This window comes from Phaethon aethereus (assembly GCF_964289735.1).
Source record: "Phaethon aethereus genome assembly, chromosome: 1".
NCBI lineage: Eukaryota > Metazoa > Chordata > Aves > Phaethontiformes > Phaethontidae > Phaethon > Phaethon aethereus.
In genome coordinates, this window is record NC_138575.1 from 33,242,527 (window position 1) to 33,260,096 (window position 17,570).

The 17,570-nt window shown below is 39.6% G+C and overlaps 1 protein-coding gene across 1 annotated transcript in view; it reads left to right on the forward strand.

Annotated features, from left to right (window-relative positions):
- CNTN1 (contactin 1) overlaps positions 1 to 17,570 on the forward strand; it is a gene marked incomplete at its 3' end in the record, with an annotated part of 160,085 nt that overhangs the window by 126,429 nt on the left and 16,086 nt on the right. The window contains exons 18-22 of the mRNA XM_082012534.1: positions 3,339 to 3,573; positions 7,168 to 7,271; positions 13,192 to 13,378; positions 14,956 to 15,068; positions 16,211 to 16,367. Coding sequence (XP_081868660.1) covers positions 3,339 to 3,573; positions 7,168 to 7,271; positions 13,192 to 13,378; positions 14,956 to 15,068; positions 16,211 to 16,367 — 796 coding nt within the window. The remainder of the gene's footprint in view (positions 1 to 3,338; positions 3,574 to 7,167; positions 7,272 to 13,191; positions 13,379 to 14,955; positions 15,069 to 16,210; positions 16,368 to 17,570) is intronic.

A 17,570-nucleotide genomic window follows, 5' to 3' on the forward strand; every position in this document is an offset into this window, starting at 1 on the left:
AGCCAGCATGGGTTCATGAAAGGCAGGTCCTGCTTGACCAACCTGATCTCCTTCTATGACCAGATGACCCGCCTAGGGGATGAGGGAAAGGCTGTGGATGTTGTCTACCTGGACTTTAGTAAAGCCTTTGACAGCATCTCCCACAGCATTCTCCTGGAGAAACTGGCAGCTTGTGGCTTAGACAGGTTTACTCTTCGCTGGGTAAAAAACTGGCTGGATGGCCGAGCTCAGAGCGTTGTGGTGAATGGCTTTAAATCCAGTTCGTGGCCAGTCACAAGTGGTGTTCCCCAGGGCTCAGTTTTGGGGCTGGTCTTGTTTAATATCTTAATCCCCTCATCCAGATGATTGATAGAGTGTTCCCTCAGTAGGTTTGCAGATGACACCAAGTTGGGTGGGAGTGTTGATCTGTTGGAGAGCAGGAAGGCTCTGCAGAGGGATCTGGACAGGCTGGATCGATGGGCCGAGATCAACTGTATGAGTTTTAATAAGGCCAAGTGCCGGGTCCTGCACTTCAGTCACAACAACCCCATGCAATGCTACAGTCTTGGGGAGGAGTGGCTGGAGAGCTGCCTGGCAGAAAAGGACCTGGGGGTGCTGGTTGACAGTGGCTGAATGTGAGCCAGCAGTGTGCCCAGGTGGCCACGGTGGCCAACAGTGTCCTGGCCTGTATCAGAAATAGTGTGGCCAGCAGGAGTAGGGAAGTGATCGTGCCCCTGTACTCGGCACAATCAAGTGAGGCTGCACCTTGAATCCTGTGTTCAGTTTTGGGCCCTTCACTACAAGAAGGATGCTGAGGTGCTGGAGCGTGTCTAGAGAAGGGCAATGAACCTGGTGAGGTGTCTGGAGCACAAGTCTTATGAGGAGCGGCTGAGGGAACTGGGGTTGTTTAGTCTGGAGAAGGGGAGGCTGAGGGGAGACCTTATTGCTCTCTACAATTACCTGAAAGGAGGTTGTGGTGAGGTGGTTGTTGGTCTCTTCTCCCAAGTAACTAGCAACAGGACGAGAGGAAATGACCTCAATTTGCACCAGAGGAGGTTTAGATTGGATATTAGGAAAAATTTCTTTACTGAAAGAGTGGTCAAGCATTGGAACAGACTGCCCAGGGAGGTGGTGGAGTCACCATCTCTGGAAGTGTTCAAAAAACATGTAGACATGGCACTTCACGACATGGTTTAGTGGGTGTGATGGTGTTGGGTTGACAGTTGGGCTTGATGATCTTGAAAGTCTTTTCCAACTTTAATGATTCTATGATTATAATTCAGATTTTACATATGCAATCATTTCACTTGTGTTGCCAAGAAAAAACGAAGCAGTTATGTACGTAGAGACCTGCAGTTGGCTGCATCAGTCAGTTATCTTCTGCAACATGGAGTCATGGTTGAGTACCCACCCAGGAAGCAAGAAGCGCTCAGTCTGGAAGATCATCAATACATATCCCATGTTCTAGAAGGGTTCTCTAACCCTAGTCATGGTGTGCTGAGGCCATTTTCCAGTTTTTGATTGAACTGAGCCAACTCTTCTGCTAGAGTTGAAGTTAAGTATAGGCAAAAAAGAACAGCAAGCAAGAGGAAATCTACTGGTTACTGAACTCCGCAGATCATTGGATTCTGGGCCTTACTCCCACGGCTAGTTTTTGCTTTTATGCAGTGATGATCCTATGCTGAATCACTGGTGTCTACGGAGCTTCATCTAGAAACAGCTTTCTGTCCTCAACCAGCTGAAGGCTGGCTGCTTTTAATATTACTGTATTGTTATTCTTGTGACTTCAGCACTGAAGTTGCAGAGTGGTGAAACTTCACAGCAGCAACAGAGACAACAGGATGCAATGGGATCTGATAGGTAGCACACCCAGGGCAGGGCTCAGTTAACCTCAAGCTGAGTAAAGTCCTAATTCTCAGCCTTTGGACTGATTCTGTGCATTTCTCTTGGAAGCTTTGTCATGAAGAAAAGAAGTTCCATCATTGTTCATATGTCCTTATCAGACATTTTTCAAATTTTGAGTTCCGACATCTGTGTTTGCCTTAATTTTTTTCTTGTTGTATTATGTATACTAGTTTTCTAATCTATGTGTTATGTTTCTCAAGTCAAAACTTAAATGTTTCTCGTGTTCCAAAATTTGGCGAGTTTTCACCAGAATTTTCTTTCTCAGAGAATCTTTGGAGTTTCGTTCCGCTTCAAGCAAACACAAACATCAAAATTTGTAAGCTAGGGGGTTTTTTTGTCTTGTTCCGCTATTAACATCTACGTTTTATAAATCCTTGCTCAGAATATCTCCACACATGTTGGCTGAAGTGCTGCAGTAGTGGGCAAACACCTAAGGGGAATAATTACTCCCTGTTGTACTGCTCCAGGACCTTTGCCTCAAGATAAGCTATTGCATTTCTGTAAGGTTTACAGTATGGGAAAAGCTGATGCAGGAAGTCTAGCACTGATGAATTACATGATCTTGGCCCATTGGGTGCACTGTCTAATAGTTGTGGTAAAGGCTCCATGGACTGAGGAGGGATCACTGAATGCAGAGCTTTGGTAAATGAAGCAGAATTCATTATAGCAGATGGTCTTCCATAATTTTATATTTTCCAGTATTCCCAGGTATAGGAAATCGGCTATAGTTTTAAGAAATATTTTTGATAGGTACTTTTAATGCTCATACTGAAATTGGGAGCCATTTCACTTAAACTTTTACCAGTTAGAAGCTGGGTGGATAGTCTAAACCAGCAACTTGGACCCTCTCCCTTGTCAGTGAAAAGTGGTAGGATGAATCATTCTTTGATTGAGTGCATCTCTCTTCATCAGCTGTGCAAGTTGCCTAGGTGACAAACTAGGTAAATTCTTATAACTTAGGCCAGCCACATAAACTGCCTCTTCTCTCTCTTTGTTTTGCAAGAATATCTCTCTCCACACATGCACATGGACCCACATACTTGCATAGTGTGTCTGTGTTCCGTATCCACTATCATTTACTACTTAAGAAAGCCCTTTTTGCTAGCTACAGCTGTCAACAGTTTTAGTACACAATCATTCTTAGTTTCTTTCTGTAGGAGCTAACACGAGGTGTCTTGCACGGAATTTGGATGAGGAACAAGATCTTCAAATGTTCTGGCAGCAGATATGCTACTACTGCAGATCTGCGTAATGATGATTCTGCATTTTTAAAGGAAGATGGTGTATTTTTAAAGGGGATGGGAGAAAACCGTAGAAACAAACCAGAAGAAAATGGAACTTCAGTGTTTTTACAATGTGCATATTAATGCTTTCTGTATTATATATATATTTCATTAGGGATCCATTTGTTTAGTTGGCTACAAAAAGTAATGGTTTATCTTTTGCCTCTTTAGCCTTTGTCAAGAGAATACCACTATGGCAATAACTTTGGTTATATAGTGGCTTTCAAGCCATTTGGTGAGAAAGAATGGAGAAGAGTTACAGTTACTAATCCCGAAATTGGTCGGTATGTCCACAAGGATGAATCAATGCCACCTTCAACCCAGTACCAAGTAAAAGTGAAGGCTTTTAACAACAAAGGGGATGGACCATTCAGTCTCACTGCTGTCATTTATTCAGCACAAGATGGTGAGTAAAGGTTCCAGATAAGTTTTACACTGAGGGCTCAGATCAGCACCACCAACATCAGTAGAGACAACCTGGTCCTTGACACTGATTAATATAGCAACACGTGCCTTCAGCAGGGAGAGTGTGTATTGCTCACACAAAACACTTGCAGTTGTTCTGAATAAACAACTTCAGACTCTGCTTTCTATGCAGAGCACTTGGTTGTACTTGCTGTCAATGAGCAATACACAGAAGCGTTCAAGATTCTTCAAACAGCTTGTTAAAAGACTTCGGAATTTTAAAAAATAAATTCTGATCTTCATATTGGTCACTTAAAACATTCACATTATTGTCTCTGTGATCTTAATACATGTATTTGACATATGCGTATTTTTTTTTCTTCTTAACGGACCACACTAAAGCCTGTTATTCGAGTAGATCAGTATCAGAATTTAGTCCAAGTCTAGTTATATTTCCAGCATGTTTAGAGTCTAAGATAAATTTATATTTCCAGAGTGTTTAGAGTCTAAGATAAATTATCGCTGCCACATTCTTTGTTCTGGTTTGGAGATTAGAGCTATCAAGTGAATAATTTAATGAAAACCTCTGACATTTCACTAAAATCTTTTTCTTAATCCTTACTGGAATTACTTCATATGCTGTCATCTTTAGGATTGAAGTTTAAGTGACATTTCCAAATTTAGCAGGAGAAAGTACTAGAAGAAGGTTTACCTTAAATCAGAAGAAATATATACAACATCCTGATTGCAACATAATCACTCAAGCCTGTTTTAAAAAATGCGGTTTATTAATTTCTGACAGAAACCCAGAGAAAAATTGCTCCTATTTTTCTTTCCATGGAGCAGAATCTCCTTCACAAAGTTAACAGATCCAGACCAAAGAGCCAAGAGGAGGGATATGATAAGGCCACATTCTCACACTTCCAACTCTCTTCTTTACTCTGTGTAGTTCATGGGAGATTTATGTTCATGATTCCCATTAGCACTAATGGGAACTTTGCACACAAATGGCCCACACACAGAGAAAAGATAAAATAGTCCTTTTGTTTCTTGCGATAATTCAGGCTTGAAGCTAGCAACACTTAGCTATCTGAAAAGGTTAATACTAATCCTTTTTCTCAGAAAAGCGTACCTTAGGATATCATCCTCAACAGCTGCTACAGCAACAGAACCGTTGTTTTTGCAATTCTATAAATGAGTTAGAAAATAGCTATGGTGTAATAAAAGCCATATCTGCCAAATAACAATTCGGCATCCATGCTTTCTCAGAGGCATCATTGTCATTGACAGCTGACAGGTCAGCTTCCATGTGTTTATGTTAGGATTATACGAGCCATGTCAGGGATGGGAGTGTGTTTGTATAGCTCTCTGAGGTCAGAGCCATGGCAGAGCCTAGTAGCTCCAAAAGACAGAAGAAAAGCAAATGTGCAGTAGTGCCAGCTTCCAGATAAAGAAGTTGCTTCAGTGGCCGCTGATGTTCTAACACAGACCTTAGCAAAGTCCAGACACTTGACAGAAGCACTTGTGGTTAAGTGATGCCAGGTACAGGCAGCAAAAGGAATAGAAGCTCAGTGAACCTACTTCTTTGCTTTGATTGCAAGCACAAGAGTCACCAAAACAGTCGGATTCACGGTGCTCCAAACCTTACCAGTAGTGCTCGCAGCTCCTCTGCAGAGCTATGACTGACTACTGACCATATCAAATCCAGGAACTTCAGGGTGGGTTAGAAGGAATTTTTCCAATGGGTGTCATGGAAGTTATTCCAAAGAACATTCTGCAGAATGTTCTGCTGGCATCAGGACTTGTACAAAGTCACCTCAGTACCTTGTTGCGTGCTTGCTGGCTCACAGCCTTAACTTCGTATAGTTACGCTTAGAAGATAATTGTGTGATGACCACTATGTTTTCAACGAAGAGAACGTATTGTGAGGCCCACTTGATTGCTTCTTTTATTGGTAGAATTACTGAATTAGAAGTCTGGAGAAAGGCAGCTGATGTCATCTTTCTGGCTCAAGAGGGACTTCAAAATATTTACAGAACATAAGTGCCAAATATGGATATAAATTATTTGGAGCTCATAAACAAGCATAAGCAGATGAAATATTGTTTAGAGTATTGTATCAGCAAAATCCCTGGCAGTTGGAACTTTTCAGTCGGAAACATTTTGGCCAATTCTGTAGTTGATACAATGGAGAAGAGTCTGACAGTGATTTGGGAATAGATTAGATCATCACATCTATTCCACCTGTACTTCTGTACCTCTGAATCAGCAAGTGATATTGCTACCGTCAGGCAACACAACTTCTCAAAGTTATTAGTGAGATTTTAACGCGATGTGGTTGTACAATATTCTATACAGATATGTATAAATATATATACATACATAAATATAATGACAGTATTTCCACTAAGTTGTGTATGTTGTGTGCCTAGTTATAACTGTGGGCATCTTTATTCACTTTAGTGACTGGGGAATTTCTGTGTTCCCATGTGTTTTAAGCCAAGTTCCATATCTAGTCATACCTGCCATTGCTAGTAGTGAGTAATGATTGCTAGTAATGAGTGCATAGGTCTCTTGCTTATCTAAATTCCTGTCATTGTGAAAACAATTTTGCAATAATGTATCATTTCTTAATTATACATTTGCATTATTAACAGTCATTGAAAGACAATTACAAAAGGTAACTTTGCATATAAGATTATTTTGTTACCTAGGATACTTTTCATGAGAGATGTAACTGATTTTTTTCTTAACAGTGGCTGTTTTGATGCATAGTTGACTGGATGCCCAGTTGGAAGATTAAGTATATGAAAGCTTTCCTCAGCCCAGGCTGCCATGCCTGTCTGTTGCAACTTGTTTCAAAAGACTCGCGACAGAGAACTGTTCTTAGCTTGGAAAACTTTATCTTTTATAGGCATTGCTAAGTTCGTGCTTTTTTTAATTCCTTACCTCACTTAAAATGCAAGCAACAGTGAAATTAATAACTTCTTATAATTAAACTAGAACTTAATATTCTAAGCCCTGAATAAAAACATATCACATTATAATGATCTGTATTCTGCATTGGCTGGTGTCCAGAATTAAGAACACAAACAAAATCAACTTTGTATTGTATGCCTAATAGAAGGGTGCTCTTGGATTATTTCATACCTATATTCAAGTGTATATGTGCCACTGGCCAGCTCCATGTCTAATATCTGGTCTGATAAAAACTTTGTCTCATCATGGCTAAGTGACATCCACATGAATATTTGTGTGTAGCTAGCTTAAAAAATCTGCTGTCCAATTTAGTAAAAGATCACTGGGTGCTTTGTTCTATTTATCAATGCCTGTTTTTAATTTACACAAATTTCAGCATGGAATCTGTTGAAGCATAAAAATACATAGTCTGAGCCAAGTAATAGAATCATTGCTTTGTTTTTATAGAGTCATTTCCCATACAGATCATCACTGAATTTAAAGCTTATTCAAGTAAAACCAGATTAAACACGAAGACACTTGGCCCCACGATACCAAGAAAATAATACAAAGTACAAGCAAGTATAACTATATCACTGAATGAGATTAGATATTTAACATGTGTTTCATCTTCCAGCTCCAACTGAAATACCTACAGATGTGAGTGTAAAAGTTTTATCATCTTCTGAAATGTCTGTTTCTTGGCACCATGTTTCTGATAAATCTGTGGAAGGATATCAGGTGAGTGTAAAGGCGACACTATATATCTTCTTGTTCATTTAATTTAAGTAGTTAAATGTAAGGATAATTCCTACTCTAGCATTCTGTCTCTTAAGGGTCACTTCTCTTTAGTTGCCATTTGCTGTGCAGATTTCACATTTTGAGAAACAGATTATTTTTTGTGCTATGTACTTCACTATTAAAACATATTAACAAGTCTATGTGGTCACTATTCAGCTGAAGAAAGGCATCATTATTTCATAAAAGGATCTTGTCTCTTTATGTCACGTAATTGAATGCCTATTTCTACCTTCTCAAAACATACTGAGATTCAGGTTTGGGTGTAGTTGTCAACATGGACATGAAACTGTAACTAACCCGTGGCACATCTAAGTTCTCAGCAGTTACTAATATAATTCACCCACAAATCCTATAGTAAGTGGGACTGTGTGACAAATGCCCATAATCCATTGGAAGAGAGACACTGCTATTGTGCAAGATAGCAAAGTTTTGTTCGTAGCTTCTATTCTCCACGTAAAAAAGAGATTCAAGGTATGTCATGGCCCAAGACTACGTGCTACTGCCAGTAAAAATTGATCTTGTCCTTGTGCAAAGATGACAAGAGCCACAGGGTGGGTGCAACCAGAAATGGCCACGTAGTGCTCCAGCAGGGAAGTCTTAACGTCATCCATGCACAGTGGGTGCTAATGAACTCTGCAGTGTACAGCCGGCTTACTTTGGCTGCACTCCAAAATAGGGGTTTTGGCCTTAGTTTGTAAGTAAGTGACTTGCTTTGTGATTTAAGTTGTCGGCTGCTTGATGGTAGCCTTTGTGTTCCAAAATGAGCAAATACAAATGTGGAGTAACCTCGCAGAATGTATTTTTATAGCTGAAATGTATGAATAAATGTTCTTTGAATTAGTAGTACTTGTTTCTATATTTCCTGATCTCTGTTTCTGAGATTTATGTAATACTTTTGGGACACCGTAACAAGATCAGAGCGAAGATCTCAATAGGACCTAGCGTAGTGTCCCGTATAACGCTTGATTCTACACACAGCACACGTTAAGTTTTAAAATTACAAGCAGAGGACACCGGGGTTTGAAATTAAGACGCTGACATCAATGGCAGCTCCTGATTTACTAAAGGGAAAGAACATGGCGGGAGAACATGCCCATAGGCAACCCAGTTGTGGCCGTTTTTTGAATTTTACTTTATTTTGCATAAAGCCATCTGAGTTGGTGTCAGGGGACATCAGGGGGAGAAGGGAAGGGGGAGGATTCAGCAGGAAAGAACAGGATGCACAGGACAGTCAATAGAAAAAAGGAAAAAAGTTGGAAAGAAGCGTGAAGGATCTTTGGGCTGAAAAGAGGATAACTGCTGTTTTGAAGAAAAGTGGGATACCCTGGGAATGGGTGGAGAGCTCTGTTACACAGAATATAGATATGTGGGGTGTGGCCTTATGTTGATGGCTGGAGTGTAACTTCATCCACTCATTCCTAGAGAAGTACTACACTTCCGCAAATCCCATGTGAACTGGGTGGCTTGAATATGTACGGGTGGGCAGTGGCATTAGAATATGAATTTCTTCTCTTTTTTTCTCTTTTTCTAAAGTAACCTTCTAGTTATCAGGACTATGGGAAAAAGTTCCCATCTGGCTACAGAATAAACAGACGAATAGACATGAATTACTGGCCTGCGGAGCTCAGTAAGGTGTTCATTCTGAGATCTTTTTCTGTAGAGCAGTCACCAACCTCACTCTAGTACAGGGGAAAGCAGCAAAGGGCAAGCTTATGCTTCTACGCTGAGGGCAAAAAGAAAGTCTTGCACTCCTGAAGGTTAGATCTCCCATTGGTCCTGAAGGAGCCATAGGACAGGGCAAAAATAGAGAGGGCTCTTCTGGAAGGTCAAGGCCACAGATAGCTTTTGTGAAGTTACAATACAAGTTGTGGGGAAGGGAGCACTCAAACTACATTATAAAATTCCAGTGAATATGTCTGGAAGGCTCTGTGTCTATTGGCATCAAGAAATACTCCAGTATTTATTTTTCAATTACCACTCAGCTCTAACACAGGTTAGCAAAATCCCTCATTCACCAGAGCACCTTCTCAGTTTCATTTTGGTCTTTATTATTACCTGAAAATTGTATAATTGACCTTCTAAATGCTAGGGTTTAAGAGGTGGGAGTACCCTGAGCAAAGCACCTGCAGGTATTTCACTTGTGACACAACACTTTTCACACCAGGATGAGTCATATTTTCTTAACACTAATGCATACTGTCAAGATGACTGCCCTCATGGTGATGAGTGTGAGCTGACACGTTTTGCCATTACAGAGGAGTTATGCTCAGCTCTCACTTAAAGAAGAGATAAAGTATGAAAACTATCTCCATCCATATAGAGATTTTAAGATTTATGAGTTCTTACAATAGCCTGCCACAGCCACAGCTCTTCAGTGTATGCAATACCAAAGACACCATCCATATTTCCTGCTGCTTCTATGCGATAGATATATGTTTATTTTACTAAACAAATTTATCACTACTCACCTCCATTGTCCCTTGTTTACTGAAATATGCTATTAGCATTCTTTCTTAATGTGAATAAAGTATCTCTTTTATGTCTCTCCTATGTAAAACTTTCATGAATGTGAGAGCTGTTGTTTCATGGCACTTAGAGAAACAACTTCCGATGTATTTCAGTATATTAAAATTTGAATAGAGGAAAGGACCATGAAAGAGAGTGTTTTTCCCTGATTTCAGCACGGAAGGCTGCACTAATTCATGATGGCTAAGGCATTCCTTCCCACAGGTCACTGTTGGTTTATCTCCTGCAACAAACTCTAGAGCTGGGGTGAAATACCCTCTTGTGTCCCCTGGGGTAAGGTAAATGCAGATCGTCACTGAATTTAAAGTTTACTGAAGTGAAAACAAGGTAAATGCACAGCACCAGGAAAAAGCAGACTGTCTGAGATTCTTATCCAAGCTCTAAGAAAAAGAGAGAGGTGCTACTGAGCAAAGTGGGGAAATATGACTTCTTGAAGCAATGGGGCTTTTAATTCTAGATATCACTTCCACAAGGGCAAGAGAGTGAAAGAAATTTCCAAGTTATTTCAAGAGACTTTTAAATTATTTAAATAATAAGTGAGAAGAGAAATGTAGGAATAGCGTTAAGACGACAGTACTTTCTCGTAGCTCTCAAGGGATTCATCTTATTTCAATTTTTTACTTTTCCGAAAGTAGTTACAATGATCCAAATATGACTGTATATTAAATGAAGATGTAAAGAAGAACATTCTGAGTGTGTGACACACAGCTTACACACCATAGAAGTAGTTAAGTCCACAACATTGCAGCCAAGAACAATAATATTTGGGATTTAAATTTAATTTAATTTTTAAATTATATTACTTCTGCCTGAAATGTAATATGATCTCGGTGAAGTAATTTACATTCTCGTTCATTGTTCTCGCTTGTCGTGTTTGATTCTGTGTATTACTTGTTATATTACCCCTTAGCATCACTGTAGTGCAAATGAACGGTAGGATTGTAGAAAGTGTTGCAAGTCAGAGGTATTCAAAGGCTTCCAGCATATGCCCCATGATTAACAAAAGCTTCACATAAAGCGTGTTAGCCACCTTCAGGTAAAGCAGGTACTTAATTAACATAATAGAACATACTAGAAATGATTTAATTAGTCTTCAATGGCCAGTTAATATCCACAACAAAGCTACCATTGGTCCTTCTGTAGCTAATAAACTTTAGGGCACCTAGAACTTCACAGACATCCCTTTGCTGCAGGCTAGAAACTTGTTTGAACTTAGGGACAGAGATAGACATGACGTCCTCTAGTGCCTGATGTTCACACCCTCTCACACTGGGGTCAGCCACTTACAGTTAACAGCTTATGGTGTACAGCTGGTCGCATTCAACAACAGCAGTTTATCTACAACAGTTTGTTAATTCTAAAAATATTAAAAAAAAAATCTGACTTGAAGATCATAATCAGACCTTCAGCTGAAAGAACTGTGATGGTTTCAGATCCATGCCAGTTCGAAACCATTCATGAAGTGGAGGTTACCACCCTGCTGGCGAAGCCTGCAGGATGGATTGGGTGCACATTCCTCTCTCATTTTGGGACAAAGGCTGTTTAGTCAGTAAAATAACCACCTTGACAAGTGGGAATTCATGAGTGTGAGTGCTTAAATTACAGTAAACTGATGTTTGGGGTGCTAGTGGATTAAACTTCCAAAACCCTGTGCAGGGCATGCATTTATGTAACTAAAAATTACCTGTTTGTGCCTGCTGAAAGGCAGGTATACATGCTGTATTTAAAAATGGGAGCCAGTTTGGCCTGCACATACAATGTGATTCTCTCTACACCAGGAAAGAGTGAGAAAAGCCATTATGATATTGTCACATTTATAATAATCGGAGTATGAGTCACCTCTAACACTGATGGGCAAGACTGAGGCAACAAACACAAGAGACTTTAGTATTTAAATGAGAGTAATCTCTGTGTAATGATACTGGCTGTTACCATGTCCAATTTGAAGTAGGTGAAGAGAAACCTACTGCACCTCTCCTCATTCAGCCAGTATGTGTTCTGAAGGTAAAAGAAAGAATTATTTTTATTAAACATTTTAATTTAAACATGAACAAGAGAATAAAGCCTTGCTAAATAAGGGTTGTACCCATAATTTCTAAAGAGGAGACCTGTGATAGAAATACCTTGACAAACTATCTGCTGTTCTAACCTATTGCTTAAATGAAGTTTCCAAGGAAAGGTAATGTCAGCAGAACAGAAGATTAAAGCGGTTGCTATTTAAAAGATAAAATAACAGGATACCTGATGTTACCAGTCGAATCTTACAAAGCAAGATTTTTCCTAGAGCCTGGAATTACCAACATTAACTTCTTCCTAAAAAGATTTTGAAAGGTCCTCATGTAGCATACCCAAAAATCATTACCAGGGCAGGCAGGAGCTGAGCAGAAACGCTGAGGAAACCAAAATGTAATAGGTACAGCTTTCCCCTCTTTCAGGTTAGTGGGTTATTTAGTCTTACCCAAAGGGTTATAAACATGACAAAACCCAGAGACTGACAGCGTTTTACTCTCATTTGCATCTGACAAGGCCATGAAGAATAGAACCCTCTGTGTGTGAGAGACCCTATGGAATGGCATCACTCCATGGGAATTACTCTCTTTTAAACAGGTGCTTTGTAATGTGTAGTGAATTAAAGTAGAATGGAACAATTTCTTGGGAAAAAAACCTCACAGAATTTCTATGTACAGTTAATTGACTTCATATTTTAAGATGTTACAAGCTTACATTGGTGCTTTTCCCACAGTTTAAGCTTTTTTAGGTCCTTTCTCATCTACTTTGACAAATGTCACATTGTACTGGGAAATCTGATTGAATTTGGTTAAAGAACTTTAGAAAATGGTTAGGTACATGTATCTAGACCTGCACATACAGATAACATGGCTGAATACTTCTCATTCCCTAGATAGAAGTACAAAAGGATTAAATGTGTAAGACATTTTAAAGAACATACTGTGAAAACATTAGCAGAGTTTAGTCTACACTGTAGTGTAGGAGAACAATATTAAAGTTCGGGGTAAAATACTCAAACAAAACAGTCTTGTTTTCTGAAGGCATTATCCATCTCCCAGACTTCTAATGACTTATCTGAGAACAAGTTAAAGCGCTGTGAGAAAAGGTTTCATAATAAAATCTGAATTTATTTCTCTTTCTTTATATACAACTTGGTTAAAATCACAACCTGTAGAACGAATTCCATGCTATTGCTGTTAGATTTCTTTTAGCTCGCTTATTACCTGAAGTATGTAGTGTAGAAATACCCAGGATACATAATTTTTAATAAGCTTTCTTTCTGACTAAATATGCTAAACTTAATCATTGATTTGATTGCTTACAGATTCGTTACTGGGCTGCTCATGATAAAGAAGCAGCTGCACAGCGGGTACAAGTAAGCAATCAAGAATATTCAACCAAACTGGAAAACCTGAAGCCTAATACTCGCTACCATGTAGATGTTTCTGCCTTCAATAGTGCAGGCTATGGACCTCCCAGTAGAACCATCGATATTATTACTAGGAAAGCACGTAAGTAATTAGGTGCATTAGGTTATGTATAATGTCATGTACATCATTACTGCATGTTGCATTATGTCCATCATGTCTTCAAACTTGGCTTCTCATTTGCATACCAAATGATCTCCCTTTATGTTTGGTTTGAAAAGCTCTACCAAGGCTCTTCTTCCTCTCTTTTGTTGCCATGTACAATGTGGATATCTTACAAAAGGTGGTAAGGAGACACATATTATAGGCTCCTAAGATAATTCAGGCTGGAAGGGACTTGGAAGGTCCAACCTTCTGCTCCAAGCAGGGTCATCTACAAGCTTAGACAGGGTTCCTCAGGGAATTGATCCAATCAGGTCTTGAAAACCTCCAGGGATAGAGACTGCACGACCTCCCTCCCTGATAAACCTCTTCTGCTCCCTGACTGTGTTTCCCAGCATCTAGTCTGAGCCTCTTTTAATCAAGCGTGTGCCTTTTGTTACTCATCCTCCTGCCATGCACCATTTTGAAGAGCTTGACTCCATCTTCTTAATAACCACCCCACATGAACAGACAGGTGGTTCTCAGGCCCCCTACAAAGCAGTTTCTTCTCCAGGGTGAACAAGCCCAGCTCTCTCAACCTCTCTTCACAGGGCAAGTGCTCCAGCTCCCACCAGGTTGGTGGCCCTCTGCTGAACTCACTCCAGGTTACCAGTAGCTTTCTTGTACTGGGGGGGCCTAGAGCGGGACATGATATTCCAAGTGATGAACAATTCGGATCAGCTATTGCTTAAGCAGCTATACCCTGGATTTCTGTTTAATCAATAGCAAGAGGGATTATATTCTGGCTATTAAAAGACCAATTGCCTTTTTCATAAATAGTAGAGGGAGCCAGGATCAGGCAACCTTGAAAAGCGGGTGATCTGAATCACACCCTTGAATTTACGTGCCATAATAGGTTTCTGAATATAGCTCCTGACTTAATGACGATACCTAGCACTAACATATGCTGAGAAATGTTCAATTAAGAAACACATCCTGTGTATTTAAAACACACATATGGGCTAAAAATATGTACAACTAATTTGAGAATGTCTGCCAGTAAATAGTGTATTGTGCAAGTTGGACCTGCAGGGTTCATTTGTGTTGAATAAGAAGATTCCAATTTTATAAGCTTATTGTGTGAAATATAATTAATGGTTTCTGCAGTGGGGTACTCTGATTTCTACTGAGTTATATTCTGTAGAAATGCCTTTAAATGGTTAATTAAATATTTAATCTCAATGAATAAATATGACTTAAGCCACATTTCTGGGAGGTTCTGAACATGGTTATAGTTGCATGCCAGCAAACACACATGGTCAGCAACAGTGAAGGGTAATGTTGGCCACTTCCATTCTGGCAACACAGAAAGGCAAACCCACAAAGCAGCCACTGCACAAGCCATCCAGAATTGCCTGGCTGGAGGTGTAGCAGTTCATTCTGGGAAGCAGACTATCCCTTAATCATGTAAAGATCAGACATAATTTCCCTTTTTACATTTTTACATGTCTTAATAAAAATAACATTGAATGGTTATGAAATCTCATTTATGTGCATGTTATACATACGTTGCTTTTCAGCTCCAAGCCAACGTCCAAGAATTATCAGTTCTGTAAGATCTGGTTCAAGGTACATCATCACCTGGGATCATGTGAAGGCAATGTCAAATGAGTCTGCAGTTGAAGGATACAAAGTACGATCTATAAAAATATTTTTTACCTTTGTGTATGCTACCTGAGGTGTATTTTATAGACACTGTTGAATTTTGGTACCTACTCAGACTTAAACATAGTTGCATGCTAAAGATGTAGGTATCATGCTCAGGGATCACAGACATCCAGTAGGCTTGGGGCAACGTCAGTGGACTTAGTCGGTATGACAAGAAAACATTGGGGCACCGAAATTCAGTTGGGCAGTGAGTCATTTTATGGAAAACTTTCGATCAGTGACTGCAGCAACCTGATTTCCCATATGATTACATTTATTGTCTATTAGCTAAAAATACTGCTTAAAAAATTGTACACTTTAATAGTTTTTCCTTACACCAGTGTGCATTGTTCCAGCTTTCCTTCCCCATCTCCATGGGAGCTACAGTTCCTGGAACACAAGTTCTTTATAAAGTCTGGGAAGGTAGAGGAAGGGAAGGGACACTTAACCTCATTAAATGCAATTATTGTATACCTAGAGCAAGTGTATGTACTAAATATAGGGTGTATAGAAAGCTTCAAAAATTAGTTCCTGTTTAACTTTGCTGCTTGCTTGGCAGTAAGAAAATTAATGTCTTGTTCTACATGTACAAATTTTGCTTGAGAAGTTGAACTGTTTCCTGGGAATTGCTGAAAACATTTCACAGAAATTACTCTGGAAAGAGTGGAGATCTTTTCTAAAGGTCCTACAAGACATATACCATCAAATTTGCAATAGTTAATAACACTGAGAGTTAATAATAAAATTAATAATCATTTCATTTAGGAAAATGGTAATAAATCTTATGTCAGAAGACCCAGATGAGTTCTGAGATTTTTATTTGATGCTCTTTGACACCCTGCATCATTTATCCTCCATCATTTAATTACTTATTTTGAATGCAGGGACTGAAACTATTTTTCAAAAGTTGGCATAATTTTGTGACAGAGAAGCAACGAGGAAATCACCTGTCTAGATTCACCCTACGTAAAATTGGAAATAGTAGTAACTGCCACTACATTTTGATATATATAGGCTTCATATATAAATGAAAACCTAATACTTTTTAATTTACACACTGTATATATGTAACACGGTGTCCATGGAAATGTATCGTTTCAATAACTATACTTACTGTGACTTTCCTAGGTACTGTACAGACCAGATGGACAACATGAAGGCAAGTTGTTTTCGACTGGAAAGCACACAATAGAGGTCCCAGTCCCCAGTGACGGTGAATATGTTGTTGAGGTGCGAGCACACAGTGAAGGAGGAGATGGAGAAGTAGCTCAAATAAAAATTTCAGGTGAGCAGATAACTTCCTTTCTTCTTTACCACACTCCTTAGAAATCTTGGGCTGAATATTTTCCTCTTGCGCACTGTCCAGAGATGAGCACACCATTCCCATCCAAAATTGGAGAGGTAGCTCTTCAGCAGTGACTGCATTGAGAATTAGGGTTTAACTTAAAATCTTTCTGACGACTCGTAATGCACGCAGAACACTTCAGCAGCAGTTCAGCTCAATCTCGGAAGCGCTGCCAATCTTCCAAAGGTCAGACTGTTTCTACTGGTGCCCCCAGTTAGGCTACCACTTCAGTCGTGTGCTACAAGCATAACTGCATGGTGCCGGCCTCGGGCTGAAGACGTCAACTTGCAATAATCCTATAGTTCCTAGTACCTGTTGTCTCTGTATCTCATTCCTTTATCAACTGCCACTAAGACCAGAGAAGGTAACTGAGAAAAGTAGGTGGTCCACAGTGGTCCACAGACCAATTGCTAGGGGAGTTCCACTTGTCAGGAGACAAGGGAAGCTGTGACACATACAGATGAATAAGCAATGAGAAATGCTCAGTTTTAGAGTGATCTGGATGGTTGGTAGAGAGGAAGGGATCTTTCATGGATCAGGCTGATTCAACTTCTACTCAGTGTTGGTTCTCCCTCTGAGCTCAGATGTGGTCTGCACATCTCTTTCCTCTCAGTTTTGTAGATTTAATTAGTGCTTTAGCACACAGTGTATGAAGTGGAGCATATCAAGGAGTTAGATAAGTGTCTCTGCAAGGTTTAAACACTTGCATTGTATTCTTGTCTCTTTAATTAAAAAATGAACTTGGGGAATAGTAAGAATTAAACATCAACAGTGTTCTTGTCACACAGTCAGTGCAACCATTATTGTCTCTTTTTAAAAAAGCAGTGCCTATGCTATGTTATCTATGCACTGAGAGAGAAGCTGCCCGTTCCTAAAGGAGCGAACCTCCAATTTGCTGCTTTTCAATCATATGTACACTTTATATCACCTAGTGTGAACTCATGGGTATCACCATTTCTGTTTGTATGAAGTATCTATTCCACTCTTGATCAAATGGAATCTAGAGGTGGAGAATCCATCATTTGCCAGATACTTTGTTCTCACATTAATCACCTACACTGTTGACATTTTTTTTGTCTAATTTTTAGTCTATATTTATCTGGTTTTGGGGTCTAGCCATCGTTTCCTTTTATAGCCTTTGCC